Source organism: Pipra filicauda, unplaced genomic scaffold (assembly GCF_003945595.2).
Source record: "Pipra filicauda isolate LSUMZ 115617 unplaced genomic scaffold, ASM394559v2 scaffold29_size4552773_pilon, whole genome shotgun sequence".
NCBI lineage: Eukaryota > Metazoa > Chordata > Aves > Passeriformes > Pipridae > Pipra > Pipra filicauda.
This window is the reverse complement of record NW_024104420.1, coordinates 2127793-2154106: the sequence shown is the minus strand read 5'-3', so window position 1 is coordinate 2154106 and position 26314 is coordinate 2127793. Positions and strand designations below refer to the sequence as shown.

The window sequence follows — 26314 nt, the reverse complement described above, 5'->3', positions numbered from 1 at the left end:
ATAAATGCTGTGCTGACAGCACTAGCCATTGATTAAAAAGCATCTGTTTTCTGAAAAAAATCACCAAGGTTTGTTTGCTTTGAAAAACACTCAAAAGAAACCTCTACTCTGGATGGAAACCAACAGGTTAAAGTCAAAGATTCAGACAATCTCTTCTTTCCTGTTTGTGCCACAGGAGCAGCACAACAAACAGTCGAGATGTGGGGACACATAACAATATGGACATTAAAAAAGCTTAGACAGCATTTCATAAATTACACAAGCAAGTTGAAATCAATGTCAGAGAACAGAAATTTGAATAGATGGAGGAGGACATTTTTTAACAGACACTAATATGCATGTTTAAATTAAATTCTTGATAAATAACTAGCTACTAACTGCTGTGAGAATGTTTTGCCAGGGGTCATATCTCATTTTCTATTTTCATTAAAAAGGAACACCACATAAAGAACACAGAGGACAGCAGGGCAGTCATAATGGAGTACACTATTTTATTTCCCCAAATAATATAAGAGCAGGAAGATGCTCAAAACTGTTCAAAAATAACAGCAAGCATTTCTGGCAGCAGGAGTCACTGCAGAACAGTCAGGTGGGCAAGAAAGGCTTTAATATGTGTTGTGAAAATACTTAACAGGTCCAGTTTTGTCATCAAGAGTCTAAATTTGTTAATTCTCATACTACCACACTTGTGGATGTTGACAGATGGGTTATTTCTGTGTTAAAACAGCCTGAATGAGGACTGCACACTGCTCCTCAGTACCACCCACCGTATTACTCTTCCAGAAATAAGACTTTAAATTATCTAAAATAATTTTTTCTAATAAGTTTTTATGTTAGAACAAACATGCCTATACTGTATTTGCTGAAATCCTCTTCTATCACATATTTATCTGCATTTCATTAAAATCTGCCAAACAATTAAATATCTTGTTCATGCCAAAATTCTGCATTAAATATCCTTTCACATAAACTTTAAGAGAAAACTGTGTTTGCTCTGTGTCTGTGTGTGTCCCATTACAGAAGAGATACAGCAGCAAATTATTAAATTCTGTATTCTTCAATGAAATGAAGTGTTAGCAGAATCAAGCCCAGCACACTGCAGGATGATTTTGTCTTGCTACTGAATCAAAAGTAGGAAAAACCATGTAGAATTAAGAAAACACAGCAGCAAAGACTTGTGGTGTGGAGTTTGTGACGCTAAATTCTGGCTGCTTCTTACAATCCTAAGTACTTGCTTGCTCACGGATTCACTTTGCATCATGAATTAATGCTACCAGAAGTGACAGAACTGAACAAAGTAACTTCCCTTCTCTGCAAACACAGAAACCCTGCTATCTGTTTGCACAGAGTTGCAAGGTTTTCCATGTTTTTTTCTTGCAAAAAAACATGTGACCCCAAAACAATCCTCCAAACCCTCCATCCTTTCTTTTTTCACTCCTGCCACCCTGGCAAAAAAATCTCACCTCTCTTTTAGAGAAATGAGCATGCCTTGTTACATGCTGCTCTGTAACTATAGGAGCAAATCAATAGCAGCTGAATGCCATCTGCTTCGGGCAGCAGAACAGCACCAAAAGTGTGAGCAATGCATCTTCCCTTATTGAAAGGTTATTTTATGCAAGTAAACAATTCATCGTCTTCTTGCACGCTTGATGCTCATTTACCACTTTTGATCAATAAGATATGCAAAACAACAAAAAAATTGAATCCTAAGAGTAGTTCTGATGCCAGTGTGATAGGTAATCAATAACAGGTTTCTGTTCAGTAAGGCAGGCAGTAGGGTAACTCCTTTATTGTATGAACCCAGGAGAAAGTGTGGAAATGTGTCTTGTTACCTAGATAATGCAATAACAGAGTGAGAAACACAACTTCTATTCTGTAAATTAAAAAAAGCGCGCAAAACAGGAAGCACTGTTTTAATTGTATTTTCCCCCTAACTATGCAAAGGGTACTAATGCCAACTTGTTTGATCATTCGTTGCAAAGAATCTGCTGTTATATGGTTGATAGAGCTATTCTATTATTAACATAGATATTTGGTTAAATAATAGTCATTACAAGACAAACTTTGGCCAACAACCCCAATCTGTTTCTTTTTGAAGCTGCTCTACTTTATTAAGCCTCAATTTTCAATGTATTTATGTTTCAGGTGAACTCAGTTTTTCTGTTAAAAACAAACTGCTATGGGAATTTCTTTTGCACTGTGTTTCTTTTAGTCAGACCACAAACTGCCTTATTACATTAAGCCTCCTGACAATTGATTCAAGTAGAATACTTCTCTCCCAACAAAGAAAACGACATCATTTTTAGAGATATTGCAGAACAAAACCTCCAATTTAAACAGTTTCCTAAAATAACACAAAATACTTGAAATAATAGTTGCTACTCACAAAGGCTCTCTACTCTAGTGAGCCAAGTATCCTTATTAAAAAAAAAAACCTTACTCTCCTTTGAACAACGATTTTGCAGATTGTATCACAAAGCCATAAATTAAGCTGCACACCGTATGTTCTGATCTGCACTTAATACTGCATTTTCTTCAATCTTCTTTCCTGATTGTTTCTAGAAACAAAATTATTTGCGTATGTGGCCTTTACATCTGAATTGGTTATCTGAATTGAAAAAAAGCTGGGTATTCTTCTGTAGAAGAATATCTTATACAGGGCTTCCATTTTAGAGAATTAATCAGTACAAGACCTAAAAAACAAAAAAACTCAACACCCCTCTACTCCCCCATTTTTCTTCATATTTGCAATGAAAGACACTTCCCAATGTACTGGCCATGGACTTGGGGAAAAGATTTATTAAAGTGAAACCAAGCAATACTGAATAAAACCTGATTTCACTATAAAATTAGAACCAAACACTAACTTGCAGTCAAGCAGCAGCACTTCTACACAGGAAAGGCAAAAAATCTCTTGTTCATGGTTCAGTTCTCATAATTCTTGCAAAAACAAGACAACTGGAAGAGCATATCTATAAATCGACTTGTATAGAATTTTTAATGTACTTATTGGTAATTAAAAAAGAACATATTTGTACATATGGAAAAAGTCCTTCTGACCAACCTACGAAACTTAATGAATGTAAGATAGGTTTAGGTTTGGGGTTTATTTAAATCTGTGAATTAGAGGCAGATTTGTAAGCAACAGTTCAAGATTTTTTCTTTATAACCTTGGAAGACCTCAAACATTTGTGGTTCTAACAGGCAGCTGCCCTTGCTACATAACACAGCTTGGATCATGCTCCTTCTGCATCCCTTCTTCAAAAATGCTTATGAGTTTATATGAACTCCAATATACAGTTTGAACACATTTATAGAAGCCAAAACAATTTTGATCAAATTAATAATACAGAACATAGTAGTGAAAGTGCAGTAGCTTGGAGTCAATGACCCAACTAGCAGCAAGGGTATAATTTAAAGTCAGAAATTTCCAGTGCATGCACCGTTAGCCACAGTGAACCTGTTACTGCTCTAAAGGGAATTGTTTGCCTCTTATTAGATTTTCTACAGCACAGCCATAAGTGATAAATGTACTGCTGTACTCACTGTCAAGTTAATCAATGCTGCCAAAGTTTTGTTGACCTAACAGTAATCCATAAAGTGAGCGGCATTTTCTCTATCCATATGACATCTCAGTCCTCAGTGGGGATACAAATCTTACAACAGCTTCTTAAAAAAAAAAAAAAGAAAAAACAAAGCAAAGCAGGGGGGAAAATGATATTTTCAAAATTCTGTCTTTAAATTAGCTGACTGTGAGAATGCTTTGCTTCTCTGACAAATTGCTTAAAAATGAAGCCCGCACAGTGGATTCAGTTTGATGGCTAAAATACTATCAAATGGATAACTTCACAGGGGATAAAGTCTTGCCTACAAAAGAAGGTAAAAAACAGCTTCAGGAGTCTTTCAAGGAAACAGTTGTGAACGGGATTTACATGTAACTATAGATTAGTGTACTGGTTCAAACAAAACACAGTGTAGCAATTCTGAAGACAGTAATGTGAAAACAATAATAAAAAATCACCACCAATAAAACCTGTCTAATGCTGAGTCTAGCTGTGATTCACAGTCCATGAGAGGCATCACCACTGGAAAGAAGAAAAAGTCAGGAAACAATCCTTGGTAAAACAAGCTGCTCTATAAACAAACTGCTGCCATGCTCTCACAAGCAATTATAGACATATGAAATATGAATTGCCATTGATTTTTCTTCTAGAGGTCACTCTGCTCCATGTTTTACGAAGTCTAGGCATTTATTTGGGTGGCAAACTGACAAGTTTTTACAGAATTAACGGAGCAATGTAATCCTTGCTCAATTGCAGGTACTTCATTATGGCTCTGTTCCTTGACACTTGTCCCTCCCAAAACTCACCAGCAAGGGAGTCCTTGATAAAGGTGAGGAACAATGCAATTACTTGTGAAAAGAAACCATCCTAACTTGGTCAGTGAATGCTTATTTACCTTTTCTGTGCTGATGGCAGACAAGCAGCATCAGCTGGACGGCTGCATTTGTCACAGCCATAGCAATTCTGCAGACAATGTTCTGATCTGGCTAAAACCTCTCCACATTCTCACTCTTGAAAGAGGGATGACTTCTTCAGGACAGAGAAATGAGATTGCAATTTAGCTTGCTAACAGAAGCTAAATAACTATCTGTATTTCTCTTAAAAAATATCATAACACTGAAATAACTGCAAGAATGCTAAGATATTCTCTATAAATCTCATATTTTTGAAGTTATAGTCACACTTGGCAATTGCTTGCTGTTCCTCACTCAGCAACCAGAGAACTACTTAATTACGGTCAGTAAACTCCATAAATGAGGTTGAAATTGAGAATCACAGATTCATGACACATATATACTGGTATTTTTAGACAGCAATCTTCTTTACTTCTATTGTTCATTTTGGCACAAATATTTGGCCTCTGGGTTTCCCATGCAAGAAGAATTTGCAAAAAGGCTGTGTTGCACCCCTCCTTCCCAATGGTTATTCTGTCTCTGAAGGCTCTCGTTTACCCTACCAGAAAGCCTTGGCAACTGAAGCTAAGGTTAAATTGTTATTTAAGTCACATTTCTTGGTGCTTCAATGAAAAGACAGAACAGTACTACCATACTGTGGTACAGAGAGCTTATACAGACTTAGACTCTATGATGAGCAAATAAAAGTGAGTATGCCATCAGTGCAAGTCTAAAGTATGGGTGCCCCAAATTCAAAGCAGATGTGGACATAATATAAAGGTTCAGAAACAATTTACAGCAGAACTGAAATCTACAAAAAACCTCGCATTCTCTGTTGACTGGCCAATGAGATGGTCAAGACACGACCATCAGAAGACAATGCTATGACTGATATGTAGATTGAATAAACCAGTCAAAGGCACAAAATTTAAATTTTAGGGGAAAAAACCAAAACAAGAAACGGTTGGAAGATGCAGCTGAAAGAATCTGAAATTGAAAGAATATGCTATATATATAGAAATGATAATATGGTAGTTGTAACCGGTAAATATACCACAGGGAAAATAATCTACATGACTCCATCCACATATTAACAAATACAGCTTCTCCACGTGTCCTGTCTCACGTTGGACTTCTCTCTGACTTCCTTGGTGAACATCACCACTTTGTAAAATTGGGCAAAAATAACTGACCAAACTAGAGAAATGTGGATTCTTTTTGCTCCCCCCCCCCCCCCTAAATTTTATTTTAGATGTGAGGCCTGGCTGCTGGACCTTTTCACTGAAGTCTGTCTGTACTTGCACATTAATGATACTGTTCTTGAGTATCTGCATTGGACCACAGTTATCAAGAGCCTCCTACATCATTAGAGGGCAAATTCATCACAAAACCCACTAATCTGTATTTCCAATACTACAAAAAGACACCAATATATTACGGTAACTTACTCTTGCAGTACATGTCCTCACGATTCCCGCATTTAAAGCTGGATAACTAGTTCAGGTCACATAATTAAACTTGCCTGAATTTGATTAATTTTTTAAAAAAATCCACCTATGAAGCAGGTAAGCACTACTGCATGGCATATAAATACAGTATTATCACAAAAACACAAACTGATTCTTAATCCTGAAGTTATGCAACTGCTGCTGTTCAGAACTATTAGCATAAATCACTGCACGACCTTGACTCAGCCCAAATACAGAGAAACATCTGATGGGATAACGTGGAGATGGCAGCTTAAATGCTGGTGGCTGCAAGATGTAGACTCTCAATCCTGTGCATGGTCTTTGCTCCTCTGTAATTTCCTCTGGCTTCATGAGTGCTTTTGAAATGTTACATGAAGAACCTTCTCCACCGAATGAGGTGTGAGAGCTGGATTCCACTCTGGAAAGCTCACTTGGAGATCTGTATGCCTCAACATCTGGAGAAACTAGGAGAAGTTTCACTTGTCTAACTTCTTCATAATTCTTTGGGGATATACAGAATATTCTTCAGAAGCCAGCATTACAGGGAAGTTTCTTGGATAACCAGTTATTCAGAATACAACTGTGATGTAGTGGCTTGCCAGTAAGGATACAAAGAAAAACACCGTAAATGGCCCGTGTTGAAAGTGTCTGCTAAAGCATGTCTGTTATCATCAGTTCATGAGCTGATATGACACCATACTATCACAGTTATGAATGCTGAATTTCTCTAATGATGATGATATTCCGGAAATAAAAAATATGAAACTCAAAAAATGGAGGATGAACTCCCCCAGTGAGATACACATAACTGGAATGACATTTTCTCAGAAGGTTTTATTGGGAAAGTTATCACTGACCTTTTCATTTTCCTAGAATAGACATACCCAGTGGGTTGCAACAGCATAAGAAATAAGATTTTTATCCAACCATTTTAAAACTCTGAATCTACAAAAGCAGACTCCAGCCACATTGCTGCTGTAAAGGCCAGAGATGCACCCCACAAACTGACGTTCTAAGAGAGAAGTTTTAAAAGTTGTGGCAGCTAGTATATTTGTGCTGTCAATTTCTGTGAATGCACACAGAGCAGCAATACAACTTACCTCACACCAAGGTAGCTCTGCAAAAACTGACTTAAAAATTAGTCTGTTTAGTATGTAACAGAATATGTGTGTCCCCTCCTGCTTTCTTCTTGGTGGAGTACATTACTCCAAAGCAGAATATATAAAACACATATCAACAGCCGAACCATCATGTAATATTTTTTGAACATATTAATACTCAAAGCCTGTGAGTTTATTTCAATATCTAAGGGGGCAGAGAGGCATTCTTGTCATGCTGATGCACGTGTTGTTAAAAGGCTGGCACTTAAAGAGAGCATTCAGGTGGTTTTTCTGTTTTTTCATTATGAGAAATATATGGAGGACCCACGTGCAGAATGACGTTTACACCACCTAAAGCAATGCAATTTGGCATGCACAGACAGCTGTAAGAAAGTAACACCCATCAAACAGGTCTAGATACATATGATTAGGGATACCCACCCTAAAAAGGAATCAAAATCCAGTGCACCAGGGCTAAGTCTCTACTGAACACAGAGGTTACTGATTACTAACATAAGCACACCACACTGAGAGATTACCAATTCTAAAGACTCAAACATTGTACTATATGCAGGGCTTTCGTATGCTTTAGACACAATAAGAGTAAATCTTGTGATTGGCTCTGAATTGTGGGATCTGTGATATTCCCTTGTCTTTTATTTTCATATCACAGATAAAATTTTCCTTTGTGCTTAGTGACTATTCTCAACTCTATTTTGTTGAATCAGTGCTTCTTACTGCTTTACATAAAATTTGCATTCATTGAGAATGTTAGTTCACTCTGACTGTTATACTGAGCTTTGAATTAATTGCTCTCAATTAATCTGTTCCACTCTTTGATAGCTTATTTATCAGATTGGGAAAGATAGATTTAATGGTGCTTGCTGGAAACAAGTTCTTTAATTGGAAATACCTGAGTGCTTAGCTCACTTTGTGCTCTAGCAATTAAGGACAATTTGGAAAAGCGTTTTTCCCCCTACTATTGTCTTCTTGATTAGATATCCAAAGAAGGAGACAAAACAAATGACAACACCACCTAGCAATATTGGTTCAAATAAAAGCCCTGCAGCTAAATTACTTACTATGAGAAATGTGAACCATCCCCATCAATTCCAATGCTGTGTTACATTCATTTTGCTGTATCTTTGCCTCCCAAGTAGGTAAATGGCAAAATTTCTTTCAAAATGCATAGCTCTATGCTTGCCTCTATACAATTATCCCTTCCCACAAATAAGCCAAATCAACAGAAGAAATTATTTTTCTTGATTAAGCTCCCACATTTCTCTTGGGATGAAACAAAACAAACAATTAATCTTTCCTTATTTGTTCTCAGAAGAACCTGCATCCCTTAAATGTACGATACCAGGGTACCTGTGGCAGGCAGTCGGCAGCAATTAGGCTTGTGCTGAAAACGAATGGACTAGAGTCAGAATGCCTAATCTGCTGAGAGTTTCTACAGGAGGGCAAGGTTAGACCAGGAAAATTCCCTTGCTGTGGAAATACTGTTAAAAATTACCACCTGACTTCAGCATAATTAACAAGGTTTGGGAATTTATATGAACTGAGTAATTGAAAAGAATTAGCAAGAGATATATACATTAATCTTCACCAGTTACAACATGCCTAATGAAATTAAAGGTTCTACTTCATGCTTTGTTTCTGCAAACTTTTTTCATCTAAAGAAGAAGTATATTAGATAAAGACAATGATAATTATTAGAAATTAAAAAGAAGAAACTACAACGCAAACCTCAATTTTTACATCAATACTTCTCGAACATTTTCTTATGTATAATTCACAATATTTACCATAAGTGACTCTGTGAGTTTTTTATTTTGATGTCCATGTTTTTAAAGTCAACAGAAAAAATCCATGTCAGTTATAAATTTAGGCATTATTCGGTAATGTGTATTTGTTTGTCAATGTACCTTCACAGAAATTCAAGTCTCAGTCAAGAAATTCTACAAAGAATGGTTTTAGTGTAAAACAAGGTTTTTTATGCTTAACTAAATCCATATTATATTCAGATTACAGACACAATAAGCAGGTGAAAAGAAAAACAAAGACAATCAATGGTGATGTGTGTGGAGATAGACAACGTTAGTGAAGATAACAAGATAACAAACCTTTATTATTCTCCCAGGCTACCCATGAGCACAGGACCTTCTCCCCTTAGTTCACTCTAAAATCCTTCAACATATCTTTCAGAAAGGAGTCGTGCAGGATTGCATAAATGCCAAGAAAAGGCAGCATACACACATACACATGGGAATTATGTCTAATGCAGGAGAGTCCAATTTACTGCAGAACCAAAGGAGAAGGCTCACTGACCACCTTTCCACAACCTGAGGAAGACTAGTCACTAGTTGTCTCCTCCTCCACTCACCTGTCTCAGCTACTGACAGAAGCTCTTACTTCTTCCTTAAGCAGCCCTTGTCACAAAAAACTTTTCTGTTCCTATGCTCTTTCCTTTCAACATGTCTAAAGCAGAAGGTCAAGAATTACTTATTTCAGTATCTTTCTGGTAAACCCTTGCGATTAGTTCCACAGGCTGGTTTTTTTTTTCCTTCAGAATGGTCTGTGCTAAATGATACAAACAATGTTAGACAAAGTTATTATGGCACACTACAATCAAGCTTTAATTCAGCTTCCCTATATATAAGGATTTATTTAATGTTGCTTACATATGTAGCCTCATCCTACACTACTCTTTCCCCCCAGAATGAGTTCTTCATCCAAAGCACAGAATGAATGGTTCAGCATATATTCCATATTTTGTTTTCTTCCTCTGGCCTCCAAGTGTGGCCTGTGCCTTATGTGCAGATTCAAATCCTGCTGTAAAGATAGAATTCTTCACTTCTTTATGAACTTTTTTTTCCCCTGGCCCTCATGTGCAATTTATAATTGTGTAAAGAATATTTATGGTCGATTTTTACTCTCACAAAAAGTGTATGCAGAATAACACTATCAAATTCCATAAAGTCACTGATTTGGCAAACCTAGGTCTAAACTACATGCTAATTTAGTGCTGTACACTACTGAACAACCTTAACAAAACACAGTGTGTTACATTACACATGCAATAAAAAAATACTCTTTCACTAGAAAATAAATTTTTCCCTTCGCTGGCAATTCATTAAGTAATTTTACAGACTAATTTTGAATAAAAAGCCCATAAGATTTAACTTGCCTTGAATGTCCAATTTAAAAAAGCAATAGCCATTTGCACACCAAAATATAAAAATTACCTTATGATAAACAACACAAAATAGGAACTGAAAATGTGTTTGAAATGCTATTGGTTGATTAGAAAGGTGGGAAAAACTTGAGTCTTTCTACCATACTTCAGGTGGTGATAATAAGACTCTGCAGGAATTACCGCTCCCTCCTTCTTTCTTTACTATAATGGACAAAAATTTTTTGACTCCCCTCTGCCTTCCCCAAAGAAGTTCAAACAAATCTATTAAATATCAAGGGAAAAGAAAATTTAATGCCTACACATCAAACGAGGAGCTGCATTCAGGATAAGGAGGTTAATCACTTTTTCCTTCATCATGGCTAAATGAAATAAGTATCTCATACTTTATATGGCTCTAGAAGGAATTATGGCTATTAGAACAGTTGGTCATCAGCAAACAACAACAGTGTGCCAGCACTTGGGTTTTAATATCCCCAGCTCTGCTTTAACAGGCTGTGACTTCCTAGACAAATAATTTCTTTCTCCCTCTTAAAATATCTTGCAGTCATTCTGAGCATATGCAGGTCATGAAAGAGACCATTTCTCACTGTACAGAAATGCACAATTAGTACAGTTTGATGTTCATCTTAACTTGGGCAAAAGTATGTCATACAATATCATTATTACACACAGTATAATGAAAAAAGAAGAAGCACTTAGACACGGCTTCTAAACCTGTCATGACTTCCAACGTAAATTCTGCATTTAACTGAGAAAAATTTATTTTGATCAGCTCTAACATGTAAGACTAAAATGAGAGAGAAGTTCATGCAGCGCAGTTCTATACAGCAAAACCAAAGAGACTATTGAAGACAAAGGAAAAAAAAAAGAACCATAAATCAAAACACAGGAACACTTGAAAAGCAAAAAAAATTAACTCTTAAAACACAAACCAGGCAATTTTCTAAGCATGCTTGAAAAATGCTTCGAATAGTTCTTCAGGAAACATCTCTGCAGACAAACAATCTTTATAAATGTCTCTCCTTTAAATTATCTATACATTTATTTTGCTTTTCCGTTTTCTTTTGCTTTCTGCTTCCTCTTAACAAATATGCAATCCTGCATGTGTCAGGCACAGTCCTTTAAAATCTACAGACATCTAAACCCAGCTATGTATCTGTACCACTAAAGAAACACGTATGCACAACAGAATCTTAAAAAAGCTGGTAGCAGCATTGATGGATTTAAGTTATTAACCGATCAAAAAAAGATGGATGGTGGTCTGCTTTTCTTAATCTACATCATCATCTAGATCTATTTAAAGATATGTGGTACACTAACAAACTTAGTTAAGGTTTCGATAAAATCAGTAGAATAATCTGCCCTGTTACACTGAGACTGTATCGATCAATAAAATCACTTGTACTAGGAAAGTACTGTTAAGTACTGACAATCCCAGCCATTAATATTATTTAACACTCTGCTCACAATCTTTAATGAGGACAAAGAACATTTTGTCTTTTTATACTTATCATATCATTGCTTTTAGAACTCCTTACAGGTACGGTTCAACCTTGATTACTGCAGATTAAATGGAATTAGAGAAGGAAGACACTGAATAATTTTGGATAATAGAGAGAATTTTCAATGTGATTAATAGAAGTGGGTGATTCAACAGACTTCCCAGTTAAACATCAGTTAAATCTTATTTCATTGAATCCAACTTTTACTTGCAACTTTCTAATGCTAGACTCTTTCTTACCAATGTATTCACCTGAATTTAAAATAAAACTGATTTCCCCAAACAGCAATCAGGAAGATAAGGATCTGTTCTGGACTTGATGGGATTTATTTTTTTTTTTCTGCATATAAGCCAATTTGGTCTTAAATTAGTTAGAAATAGATCCCAACAGTGAATGTGCACATAGGACAAAGTGAAAGACTGCCTGTGCAGAAACCTTTGTGGTGCCTAATGAATGACAAAAGGAAGTCAAAGTGCTTTCTATCCAGCTCCTGCTCTGAGATATGGGGAATGGTCAAACAGAAGCCTAGTGGGAAAAAGCCCACAGGTCAGGCACACACAGAAAAAGGTGGAGAAAAATAAAAATAGGCCCACATTTTGCACAAAAGTTTTATAGCTTAAAATTTCAACCTCTGAATTCAGCCTTTAAGTATATAACCAATTACCTCCCATGAGTAAAGCATTTAGTCTGAAAAGGTATTAGCCTTTACAAGGGGCTTTGCACAGTGGCATCTGACCTGCATATCTCTTCATTATATATATTCAGCCATGTTTTCTCAGCCATACGATTAACTCTTTTTGCCTTTACTGAAACAGAATACTGATACTGTTCATGATACATACAGGGTTTGGTTCTTGAAAACACAGCAATGATTAAACAAACCTAATAACAAGCTGAAACACAAATATGTGTCTAACTATTTTAACTGTCTAATTATTTTAAGGATTATATAAGAAAGGTCATAATGGTTCAGACCAAAGATCCATTTAGCACAGTATTCTATATCCCAAAATGGCTACAAATGGATACCAAGGAAGAGTATAAATGAACAAGACTAACATATGAGACATCCTTCTTCAAAACCCTAGCAGCCTTGAAAGTCATTTCCAGCTAGAGGACCTTCTATGCTCGATACAAACTCCTCCAAAATTTTGAACCAACTCAAAATTTTGCATTCACAATACCCTTTGGCAAAGATACGCAGGTATATGGGAATAACTAAATGCTTGATAAAGAATGCCTTTCTGAGAGTATAAAAGAAGAACAATTGTAATGAATATTAATACTGACAGAACGGATAAATGTGATGAATGTGAACTGCACAGAAATAGAATTTAAAAAGCTGAACAATCATTGAATAGTTTTAAGATCATTTTGCCGCTGCATTTTCAAAATTAAATAGTAACCAACTCGATTTATTTTTATTGGCCAAAAGCAAACAAATGTTTCATGAAAGTGCACGTATCACAGAGATCTCAATATTTCTAAACAGCTCCAACAGCACCAGTTCAAAAACTGCTACCTCTGCAGACAATACACTTTTTTTCCTTCTTTTATATTGAAAATGGAACATCAAGAACTGTTCCACTTAGAAAGCACTTACAGATTGCTTCTGACCCTAGAGAGCTATGTCAGCTTCAAAGAAATCAAGATCTCCCTGTCTTTATATGAAGTCCTAGTTTTTGTTCTGCCTAGCAGTGCTCAGGATAACTTTTATGTACTACTGTGGGACATTTTTTCCTCCACTTCACAAAGAGAAGAGAATACAGTGAAAAACCATGTACATTTCTTTTCCCCACTTTCTGATCCTACTTCAGACAAGAGAGCTCTGTAGCAGGATTTCAGCCACATTTCTAGAACAGGAGTAATAGGCCATTGAAAGGCAAAGCTCTAGCAAACACACTATGTGGAGTACTTGTAGACTGGCATCAGGAACCTAGATGTCTCTTAGACCAGAGACAATTCCAGCCTTCTTGACAATGGACAAGGTTATAAATGGCTGAGTTCGCATTCCTTCTCGTCACCCGCAAGGTGATGGAAAACTCTTTTTCTTCACAATTAGATAAAAAACCCTGAGAAACCAAATTAACTCAGTTCCCAGAATGATATCAAAAAGGGGCAATGAATGACACTCAAAGAAAGCACAAGATTCTTAAAACTAGATCAACTTAAAATAGTACAAAAGTTTTGTTCATACCTATTGTCCAGCCAGAAAAGACTATTTATTTATTTATTTAAACATTATTACAACAAATTCTGCATCAATGCTTACTGAAGTAATTAAAGAATATCATCATGGCCCATGAAGAAATGACACTCTGGGCCAAATTTTCTGTATGACAGTTTTTCTTCTGCAGACATTAACTACAGAAATAGCCCATTTGTCTTCATTTTTTTCAGTTGCAGTTGAACTGTTCTCCGAAAAAAGATTAAAAAATTGCAATATAATAATGGGTGCTTTTCTTCTTTATATTTTTGATGAACTTACTCGTAAAGCAACTACACGCTATTCATTACTCCATCCACTGTTTTCCTAACTCCACCCAGCTGGAAACTAAGAAAGTGAAGATGTATAGGATCGGATTCTAATTTCTTAAGAGTAAAATTGTAACAGATATGGTTTTACTTATGTTTTTCAGGAAGGATTGGTAGTTAAAATATTTTTAAAGAGAATTGCATTTTGAAGAATACTGAAGTATAAGTCAAAGTGCTACTCAGATTTCCAGACTATTTCCTTAAATGGAAAACAAAACTCTAGTCCAGTTTCATAAACGCCATAATTCATTTTTAAGATTTGGATTCCTGAAACTGCTGGAATGCTGAAGTTCATCAAGTCTTCAAGTCTCACAGCCAAGCAGCACTTTAACCGATCTTATCTCCAGGAATCAGGACTGTTCTCTTTGTAAAAAGTTCAAGGATAAATAAAAGGCAAGTATGTTTTCTTGACCTCGGCCAAGAGAGAAATATTAGCTCTACATATTAACTCTGGTTAGAGACATATGTACATACAGACCCTACATACATACAGAGCACTTCATAAGGTCTACAACACACTGTTTTATATTAGAGCCTTGCCAATCACATGAAGAATTTCTCCAGGTCACCCAGACCATATGAAATGAGTTACTATCCTGAAACTCATCAAAAATGGGCCTCCTTCAAAATCTGTCTCTATAAGCAAATAATTTCAGTGAGGACTAGCAGCAGCCACACAGTCTCATGCTGAGATATGGGTGCCACTTCACAGTGAATTCTGTTAAAGATGCCTGTTATCTTGTTGGACTGATGATATCAGCAAATGATGTGATTTCTTCTGCCCAAGGGGGCTAGAAAATATCTATTCCATTGAACTTTAAAAGGCAGACCTGTCAAAGGGCAAGTCCCTAGGGCAGACACACTGGATGGCAATAACATTCAGCATCAGCTTACCAGGACAAGAATATGACCTAACTTCAAATTAGTAGAGAGTAGGTGGCTAGACCAAATTCTTCCCCATTACCAATTCACTGGAAATAAGCTCTGTAAAAACTGCTCTTCCAAGAGTACATCATATAAAATCTATTTGTAACAAATACTGCTTTAATAACCAATTGGATAAGGTCCCTCCAGTGCCACCCTTAGGAATCCCAACAATATCTTCAATGTCCAAAATAAAAGTACGTGTTTACTTCGTGCATCCACAAGACGACTCACTCAACTTGTACCCAATAATAATTGTGGAAGAGGGAGCTTTTCAAGTGATTTATATCTCCTTTAAATACACTTCCAAAACAAATTTCATTTCCAAAACAGTCAGTTCAAGATTATACAGTGGATGAAAAAAACTAAACAATCATTGACCATCTGGAAGCTACAATGCTGATTAACACTCTGCCCCACCGTCTCCCATACTTACCTTCTACCTTCTGGTACTTTCAAGCAAATGTATTTCTCCATGCTCACTACTATCAGGAGTCATAGACTTTCAATGCAGGTCTATTTGGCAGCCCTTCTCAAATTACAGGCTCCTTATAAAACCAGCTACTTAAAATCCATACCTTCTACCTTTCCTCAACACAAAGCTCTTCAGGAAATGCATCAAGAGAAGGTGTTTCTAACCATAAACAAGGATCATCTAAGTTCTATTTTTTTTACAATCTAGAACTACTATCAGAGAGATTTTTGTCAGCAATAGCATAATCCAATGATTCATTTTACAAATTTTAAATCAAAACCACCTGTCTTCTCATCTCTGCTGTATGGCAAGCTACAAGCTCAGATATACAAGTAAGCAACTATAAAGTTACCTAGTTGATGGCCACCACAATGTAACTAGAGCTGGTTTAGTGTTCTTCCACTGTCAGTAACAGGCATTTGGAGGAGACTTGAGGGGAGACCTCACTGCAGTTTTCAGTATCTTTGTGAGGGGAAGCAGAGGGGCATCTCTTCACTCGTGACCAGTGAGAAGACTCGAGAAAATGGCATGAAGCTGAGGCAGGACAAGTTTAGGTTGGATATCAGAAAAAAGTTTTTCACCCAAAGGGTGGCTGGGTACTGGAACGAGTCCCAGAGAAGCAGATACAGAACCAAGCCTGACAAGAGTTCAAGAAAGATTTGGACAATGCTTTAAGGCAAATGGTGTGACTCTTGGGGTGTCCCACGCTGGGCTCAGAGCTGGACTCAATGATTCTTGTGGGTCCCTTCCAACTCAGGATATTCTATGATTCTATGATTTTCTTATTTAGCAAAGACTAAATCAGGTCAACTTAAGTTCTGTGTGCTGTAGTTTAAGATCATGCACAGACACATTTACCATGCTCAGAAGAGGAGCAATAGCATATTCTTTCATACTAATTTGCTTGAATGTTTGGTGCTATTTTCTGTCATTCACTTATCTTTGCATCTGTTTCCTCATTAATAAATTAAACATAATCCTTCTTTCCTTTTGTCAGTCAGTTGATTGTTCTCAGTATTCACAAGGGCACTGTATATATTATTATACATGCAGTTGAAATACTATGCATATTAGTGCTTCTAGTCAATTGCTTCACAGTATTAAAAACAAAAGTTGTAAATTCCAGTCAAACTTGTAAAATCTGGAAGTCACATAAAATAGTACAGATAAATCATTCTTTCAAAATTCCATGAAAATTGGTCTACTACAACAAAAAAAATCCCCAGTCAATTTTTTAAAAACGTAAGTAATAAGCAATCTGATTAATATTGATGGATACTGATAAATTTAGGAAAATTACTCTTTGTAACTTACAATTTAATAATTTTTTTTTCATAATTAATAATTTTTTCATAATTTCTTCAGAAAGATATAATGAAATGTTTCCGAGCTCCTGTCCATCCACCACAAGAAACAACCAACCTATGCTGAAAGGATTTAAAAGGGCGGTTTCATCATGAAAAGGTCACAAAGTAACAAGGTCCTGGCAACTGCAGCACCTTCTGGCTTAGGCAGGGGAATGTCTTGCTTTCTTTATTATTTGATAGAGACTGATTATACTATTCTCATTTCCTATAATAAGCTTTATCTGCACTTAACTATTGAAGACTACTTAATTAAAAATATATTAAGAACTCAACACGATAAGACTATGTCAGGTACAGGTCTGTAATTGACAGCTATCTGCATGGCATTTTACCTCTTTCCTGTACAGGTTTTCAGGATGCAAAGTGGAACAGAAAGAAAAAATGTATTGCATAACACAAATTCCCTGAATGTAACATTTGTGTAATTGTTCAATCTTTGCATTAGGTTCTGGCTGGTTTTATAAAAACATTTAATGACTGCCATGGCTTCGTAAGAGTTTACCAGCTGCACAAATGGCTGGCTACTAGTACCACCACTGACTAGTGACACTAGTAGCCAAGTTGCTCTTACAGAATAACTCTCAATAGTACCACCTGAAAGTATGTTTGTATTATTTTACACACATGGTGTTAAATTAAAAACAGACCATGTCTTCTGAAATTGTAGCATGTTCCTACACTGCGTCTTGGAAAATGCTTGGCAGTATTAAAAAAAGTCTGATAACTGAAGTACCTTAAAATGAACTTTTCATTGTCTAAAACAAGGCTCTAATTATTTTAAAAATTAAAATTTCACTGATGATTAGTTCTGCTTTCTGTTAGCAGATACAGAAATTAACGACTTACAAAAATATTATGACTTTTCTTCTTGTTTTATAACAGATATAACTTAGAGGCTTGTTATGTTTTAAACGGATGGTGTCCAGCAGTCCCTTCCAACCTAAAGCACTGTATATTCCTATGACAGCCAGTGGTGATAGAAGAGAGGACAAGTTAATTAAATGTACAAGACGGCACAAGAACGAGAGTTGACTAACTCTTCCAGTAGGGGGGGATGTTCTTTTACAGTTTATCAGCAATTAAAAAGTGATAACCAAATTACATCTGCATCTTTTTAACAAAATCAACTGCATAAGACAAATTGGTACATGTGCCTTGGTGGCAATTATCTCCAAAAGAAAGTTGCATGGAAATCGGAAAAAAAAATAAAAATTCACTGCAAATGGCTGATGTGAGTAAAAATACAATATTGTCACTCTTGTCTTCCTCCCAAAATAATTATGTTTTGATCTAGATAATTTCTGTGATCCCCTTCAATAATAACAGCACCTACATCAGTACAGCTGAAGGTGCAGTGAACTGGGAACATGTTTAGACTAACATCGTCATCTGGCTTTGTCACCAGAAAAACAGCTGTGAATCTACACCACTGGACATTTTTTAAAGCAATTATAGTGACAATAAAAATTCTGCTTATTAAAAATGGATGGGATTCATTACTGATATATTTAGATATCTGTATAACTGAGTCATTCCTGAAGACTCCTTTTATTGTCTTTATCAAAATCAGAACTCATCTAGGTAGAATCTAAGACTTAAAATATAAATTTCCAAATCGAGTTTAATATGGGATGAGAGGTGCCTATTTCAACTAGATGAACAATTCATGTACAGGCATGTACAGTAGAGGGATATGAATTTCATGAGGTGATTCTGCCCTAGTCTGTCTAAACAGAGGTGAGCTAAAGCCTCCCTGTACCTCTTCTGCAACACTTTTGATCAGAATGACTTTGAAAAGAATAACATTATTTTTCCCATTTTAGGCAGAGGAAAATGAAGTACTGCAGGTTCACCAAAGTCAGTCAGCAGCTTCCACAAGAATTAGAAAAAAACCGCAAAACAGTCTGGTTTTCTAGCTGCTAGCCTAGCTAAGTGAACAGAAATCTTTCCTGCTGGCTAAGTATCCAAGTCATTTCCCACCTCTAAAACTGCCCATCAGTAAAGCACCACATTTCACACCTTCTGATGCTTTGGATGCTATCACTCTGAAAACAGATGACACTTTTACTTTAATAGGGCTGTGAGGAGACTCACTTGTAGGTACAACTCCAAGCCTTGTCGTCTCTGCTCCAGGACCTTAGGGACCCAGTTTCTCACATGCTTTGAAGGGATCTCTGGAGTTCTTATGAACTTCTTGAGCTGCAAACAAAAAGAAACACAGACAGAAACAAATTATAATAGTGTCTCTTTGAATTAAGCATGTTTATGTTAGAGATGAGGCAGTACAGGTGAAATAACCACGCATAAAGGACAAGAGCATGGAAATGAAGTTACTATCAGTTCTCTGAAGTAACAGCAGACATCATACCTACAGAGTGCAGTTAAAAATCTCCACGTCTAGTTGCCCTGGACAGCCAAGAGGAACCTACTAAAAATTTTTGTGACTGACAGCCTGAAAACAAAATAGCAACAACTACATGAGAAAACTAGAAATTTGAATTCCCCATTAGCCAACCTGGGATAATACCTCACAACAGCACTGCAACATACCCAGACACTACCTTGCTATGTGCAGTGATAACACACCATGACAACTTCTATCTCCAGACTTAGGCAACTATGATCAGGCGTGAGAAGTACAGGCGACAGAGCTAACCATTTCTGTGGAGAGCTGGTAATCAAGTGAGCAAAATATCTGTGCTCTCAAATTGCACTAACAGACTGACAGCCTGTGTTTAATATCCCATACAGAGAAACAGCAAGATTGCCACTGTATATATTTCAAAGAGAGCTCCATAACTATTCCTCTAAAGATAACCACAGGAAAGCTTTTACATATATATATATATATATTTATATGAGTGTATATAGACGGACACAAACATACAACCCAATAACACTAAAAATCCTCCTGCTGGAGCAACACATTTTTTCAAAACCAAAAAATACTAATGCTTTCCTTAAAACTACAGAGAAAAAGTAAACACTGAAATAGCCTCCATAACATTTTAATAGAAGGTGGCACTAGACATTCTTTCTGTTGGATATTGCCTCTGAGTAAATCTGAGGCAAAGAATGCAAGGAAAGAAACTCAAAATTGGCTTTGACATGCATACCCTTGGGAGACTAAGAATTTACATTTCATCTTTGAGCTTGCTGAGATGTCACTACAGGAAAAAGCAGTGGCAACACATCAACGTCTCCACAATCACAAGTATCGAAGCTGCAGCAGGGGAACTTCAATTGCTCTGGAAACATTTTGCAACTTCCTTAATTCTTAACAGTGCTAAATTACAATTAAAAGTGAAGTGAGAAAAACAACACTCCTAAACAAAACTCCAAACCCATGTACTTCAACTGACTGATCTTAAAGACAGAATATAACCACATCTACATTTTCCCTCTAAATTGATTGAGGATCTTGAAGAAACTATGGTCGCTGCTGTTGCGAACTGTGACAGCACCTGCAGATGAGGAACAAATGAAGAGAATGTTCCAGATAAGTGGAGACAAATCTGATACTACACAAGGATTCACCAAGACCTAGATGCTTATAAGATAAACACTCTGTGGCTGGTAACTCAGCTGATGATTAACAATCCTTTCGTGCTGTGTGGCCCCGTTATGTGTAAAACATCCAAAAAACAATTACTTAATGTGCAAGCATAGGTACTATGTGTAGGTACAAAGCCCATATAGATGTATAAAGAACAGATTAAAAGCCCACTTTCTTACGCTTACAGTAATCCAATAATATATATTGCTGCAAATTATTATTACAATGTCAAGGAATATTAACCAAAACAACACATGCATTAGCTGTATTGCTTCACACTTGCCTCTACACAATAAATATTTATCTGAGGACAAATATTGCCTATAATACCTTCCTGTCCATAACACTGTTCATAATGCCTGTCAACATCCTGTAGTTGCTATTTCCTGAAAGACTGAAAGATGGCTTAAATTATCAAGTGAAGAATTATTTGTCCAACTGTGAAAAGTGAATATGATTTAGAGTGTATACTAATTAATCTAAAATTATAAACAAATTGCAAAACAAGATGTATATAGCTTCAGATTATTGCATATTTCACTGCAGTAGTTGTAACACTGTCACCTTCTAGCATTATTGTAGCTAAAAAAACCCTACCAATACTTAAAAATGTATAAGAAAAGAAGTATTAAAAGATATTTGGGAATAAAGATGGACAAACGTTTGTATTTTTCACTGTTATACACCTAGAAAGAATTTAATTCTTTCTAAAAATCCTCTCCACGTGAGAATAATAGCATTTTCGTTCAAACTTAAATATAATACTGTAATGTGAATGGTGCATTATCGGAAAGGCAAGGTTTGTTGCTCATAATCAGGGTGAAGTATAATGGCCTATGAAAACTAGTTCAAGGATGCCAACAGCCATGGATGGTTTCTGTCAAGGGAGTAATTTGTATTCCTGGTGTAGCATGGTAGTCTTCAAAAGGTTTAAAACCTTTTCCACTACAGCCAGATTGCATAGGAAGTGGGGCTTTACTTATTTACACAACTAGAACCTATGAAAGGTTGAACCCAGGAAGGAGGCAAATCCAGACATATTCTTGGAAATGGTTTTGTTTAAAAAAAATAAATTAAGAAAAACCACCAAACCACAGATTGGCATTCTGATGAATTATATGAGCAGTGGAGTCCTCCATAGAATGCCAATGAGGTATGTTCTTCTCCAGTGAAAGGCACAATCTCCCCATCAGCTTCTATGGCCATTTTCTACCACAGTTGTTCTCTACAGAAGCTTTGTTTCTCCTGCTCCCTACAGATATCTCCAACACTAAGGGCACCTTGAATATGCATTAAGTCTGAAGAGCCCTTTCCAGTTGCCATGTTCTTACAGCAATTTAGAAGGAAACTTACATTTTAAATTAAAGGGGAAGAGAGGAACAAAAGATAAATACCGTATTGGCATGCTGAAAGCAAACCGATGCAAATGCTTTCTCCAGGATTTCTGTAATACTGAAAGCACTAAGCAAGGTTCAGAGTATGAGCTGTTCAACCACACTTAATGAAATTTTACTACAACTTCAAAATGTAAAACTTAAGAAAAAAGTGTATTGTTGCCAAAATATGCTGGACGCTTTGCATTTGTACAAGTAAGAAAGTCTCCATCTGTTTGCAGAGTAATATGAACAGACAGCAAGTGGATGAAAAGGTGAAACAAATTGAAGAGTGGTGTAAAGTGCCTGGTTACAATACCCATTTTTCAGGTTTGTTTTGCTGCTATTTCTGCAGAAAGAGAAAGGGAGCATCATTTATGTTTTTTCTGGTATTCTAAGGAGAAGTCTCTGCAAGGGAAGTTACTCCAGAGGAAGTGGTGTACAACAGGACAAATCTGAAAGCAAGATTGCAGTCATTCATGACTGTTATGTGGAGTAATTTTGTAACTCCAGAAATTACAGTGAAGTTGGACAACGACTGTCCCATCTGACTGGACAACTGGGAGGAGGCCAGTTATGTGATGCCATGCCTCCACCACTTCTGCTCCCTGTCCATCCTGAAGTGGGCTGAGAACAAGCCCAAGCGCCCCCTCCGCAACATGAGGATATTATCATTCCTGCAATTGGTGCAGGTGGATGATGACTATGTGGAGCACGTCATCACACCAGCTATAACACAACCAGAAGTCATCTGCCAGGCAGGAGCACCTCCAAGATATCCAACTGCCCAGAACCTCCATCATCCTGGAGTACCACAAAGGTGAGCTGCAGAGGGAGCGCCCAGGTGTCCTGTGGGGGTCATCCAGCCCCTGAGCCAGATGAACCATGCAATGTTCCTCCAGACACTGCAGCCCTGGATCCATGAGGAGATGGAGATGTTTGGCACCAGCATTAGAGGCAGTCATGGTGGAGGATACCATCCCAACCAATCACAGGATGGATGCAGAGCTGCTGGGCAGGATACTGGGGCTGTCCCTCTAAAACTGCACAGTGACATTCATCAGGAGTGTGCACGTTTCACTGTGCAACACAGCAGCAGAAAGGCCCCCTTCCCTGCTGCTGTTGGTGGGGTGCTGGCAGCCACCCTTGGGCTCCCATTGCCATCACTGCAGAGCAAGAAGAGTCCCTGAAGGAGCCAGATGAGGCTGTGCCCAGGCCCTCCACTTCCAGATGGAGCAGTAAATGCTCCCCTGAGGGGCCACAGCAAACCCAGAAGAGAAGGGAAAGAGAGCCCCAAGCCCTCTCCAGCAAACAAGAGGCCAACACCATGTTGGTGATGTTGGAATGCCTTGGGACATGGCTAAATGAGCACTGGGCCATCAGCTGGGGCAAGTGCCAGCCCTCAAAGCTCCCAGCCCTAACTATCCAACTATCCAAACAAATTAAATGCACAGAAACTACAGGAAAAGTCTCAGTGTTACTAACAGTGCAGGTGGCATTGCTATCTTCACCCTTTCTTCCTGGAAGGATGGGTTGTTAATGCTGATGGGTCCTTCTGTTCGCACCAGGTACTGTTCCGTTGTTCCCCTAAAGGCAAATACTGCCCAGCTCCAGGTCTGCATCTCTGCAGGTGGTTCTGGGACAGGATTTCCACACGGGGTCTCCAGGGCCAGCTCGTGCCCCCCTGCTCATCACCTCTGGCCTCCTCTTTACCACACCCTCTGCCCCATGTCCCTGGGCTCCACTCTCCTACCAGCCTGCACTGTCCAGTGCACTCTCGCTATGGTGGTGCCCAAAAAACCCCTACTGCCTGGAGTCAAAATTTGGTGCTGCTCTCTGCATCACCCCCCAGGATCGGATCTTCTCAAGGCTGGATTCCCAAGAAGGGGAACTGCGAAGTCCTACCCCTGGGAAGGGACAACTACACATGCAGCAGCTGCCCAGATGGTGAGCAGCCTGGGAAAGGTGGCAAGGCTGTTGCCCTCAATCACAGGTTTTCTTCCTCCTCTTCCAGATCCAGCCTTGGTGCTCGCATTTCTTCTCCTCTGCTTGTAAAGGATCCATCTTTGGCATGTGCTTGGCAGGTGGATGCCAAGTGGCTGAGGACACTGGGCTTGCTTAGTTTGGAGTAAAGGATGCTGAGGGGTGACCTCATTGTTCTACAGCTTCCCGAGGAGGGGAAGTGGAGAGGAAAGTGCTGGGCATTTCTCCTTGAGATCCAGTGACAGAACATTCGGAATGGCTCAAAGCTGTGTCAGGAAGGCACAGACTGGACATCAGGAAGAATTTGTTTACCAAGAGAACGTTCAAACACTGGAACAGGCTTCCTCAAGGGGAGGTCAATGCCTCAAGCCTGTCAGAGTTTAAGGGACATTTGAACAATGCCCTTAATAACATGCTTTAACTTCTGGTCAGCCGTGGACTGCATAGGCAGTTGGACTAGACAATCACTGTAGGTCTTTTCTAACTGTCAGTATTCTATATTTCTAATTCTAATTCTAAACTACATTGCATTATACAATACTATACTATTCTAACAATAAGAGACGGTATCCTTGGGTAAGGATAAGCACATAAATCCTGATTTTTCCGTCATAATGTTTCCTAACCTATTTTGTTGCATAAATTCTATTCATCTGATTTACTTTCAATTGCAGGATTACTCTCATCTGTAAAATAAAGCACACATATATTGCAAGGTTTGGTGGTGAGTGAGTGAGCTATACTATCGATTCTGACACTGTTGCTCATGTTTTCATATTCAATGTCAACATGAGGGAGAAAATACCTGAGACAGATCTGAATTAAAACAATAAACATGGAATTGAGTATAAAAAGTGGTAGAGGATACCACTACTGGGGCAAGAAGCACTAGTACGTCCCAATTAAGTTGCAGTAAAGCAAAATGTTTTCTTGTCCTTGGACTTTTGATGGCCAACATACAGACGGGTCAACAGTTACCTTTTCTTCAGCCAAGTTTGCTTGTATCTCATACATCTTACAAGGCTGTCAAAATCATCCACTCTGGCACCAGGATAATGTTTCTTCCCTGAAAGAGATGATTCCTGAGCTAATTCAGGACCACCAGCAAACATGCTGGTGTTTATAAGATCCTCTGACATTGCACTGGCAGAAGGTGTAAATACATGTGCCTGTCTTTGTTGTTTGCAGAGGAAGTTTTTCTGTACTGAAGACTAACAGAATCACTCAGAGCAGTTGTCTGTAACTACACTGCACTGCCACTGAGACCTACGCACCAAGAGATGTTTAGTTCACCCAGATCCCAGGAATGAAGGACTGAAGCTCTTTATTGCAGCCCCACTGCTGTTAACAGGCTGCAATGCTCTTGAAGAATTCTCCTTCACAATAGTTGGCCTCCATAAGGCAGGAAAACTGCAAAACTTGCCTTTCAGCAGCATTCAGTTCAGCTTGGAGAGAAGAAATCATACTTTCCCTTTAACAGTGATCAAAACATTTAAAGAACAATTTGTGGATAACTAGCCTCAAAAGTACTGAGTTCCCATCTATATTTACTAAGATGATTCAGTAGAAGGCTTATCAGACATTTTATATTATAATAATTGTATGAAGTGCAACAGAGTGAGACGTTTACTCAGTCTTTATCGTGTCTAGTTTCTTTGTATACACAACTTGTTTCCTCAGCTCAACATATGGCAGGTTAGCAACACAATTTATAGAGCTAACAAATAATTGGATTTAAAAACCCACTGCATTTATTTGCTATTGGAATGTGCCTTATTTTGTGACTTTACAAGAAGACAAAAGCATACTACAGGCAGCATTTTAGCAATGTAGCATGTAAACAATAACCAGAAAGGAGAATTAGTTACATGTGAGAAGTCATCACCCCTTTCTACAAAACACAAAAAACTGAGTTAGTTAGGAATTAATTTCTAGAGACATGAATCACAAGATGTATTTAAGATAAACCATGTATAACAACAATTACAAGAGAGAGGAAAATGTCACAACTGAGGCAAAATAAAGATACATCTTATCAAGAAAATGATAAATACCTTTTTATGAAGAGCATGGAATTCACTATACCTCTTCTCCACAAAATGTTTCCTTCCACTCATCAACACTTCTATTTTAAAGACCTGAAAATTACAAATAATAAAAAAGAGATTAATGTTACTTGCACAAACAGTTCTGTAACATGGCTGTGATGGCACATTTTACCACAGTCATTCTAGTAAGTGGTCCCAAAAAACCCAAGGTGTCTCATGAGATGCAGAAGTACAACAGTGATTAATGTAAGTACAGATCAATCTTCTATTAATAAGTTTGTTCAACAAACATACAAACAGACAGTTTAAGCCTGGACTGTATATTGT

The 26314-nt window shown here is 37.6% G+C and overlaps 1 protein-coding gene across 2 annotated transcripts in view; it reads right to left on the bottom strand.

Moving 5' to 3' along the window:
• Positions 1–26314, bottom strand: part of SNX24 (sorting nexin 24) — an 89276-nt gene that overhangs the window by 16827 nt on the left and 46135 nt on the right. For both annotated transcript variants that reach the window (XR_003538697.2, XM_027710264.2), the window contains exons 2-3: positions 25994–26077; positions 19122–19226 (exon numbers count right to left, since the gene is read on the bottom strand). Coding sequence is in view for 1 of the 2 variants with exons in the window: in XM_027710264.2 (XP_027566065.1) it covers positions 19122–19226; positions 25994–26077 (189 nt within the window). In the remaining variant the exon portion in view is untranslated. The remainder of the gene's footprint in view (positions 1–19121; positions 19227–25993; positions 26078–26314) is intronic.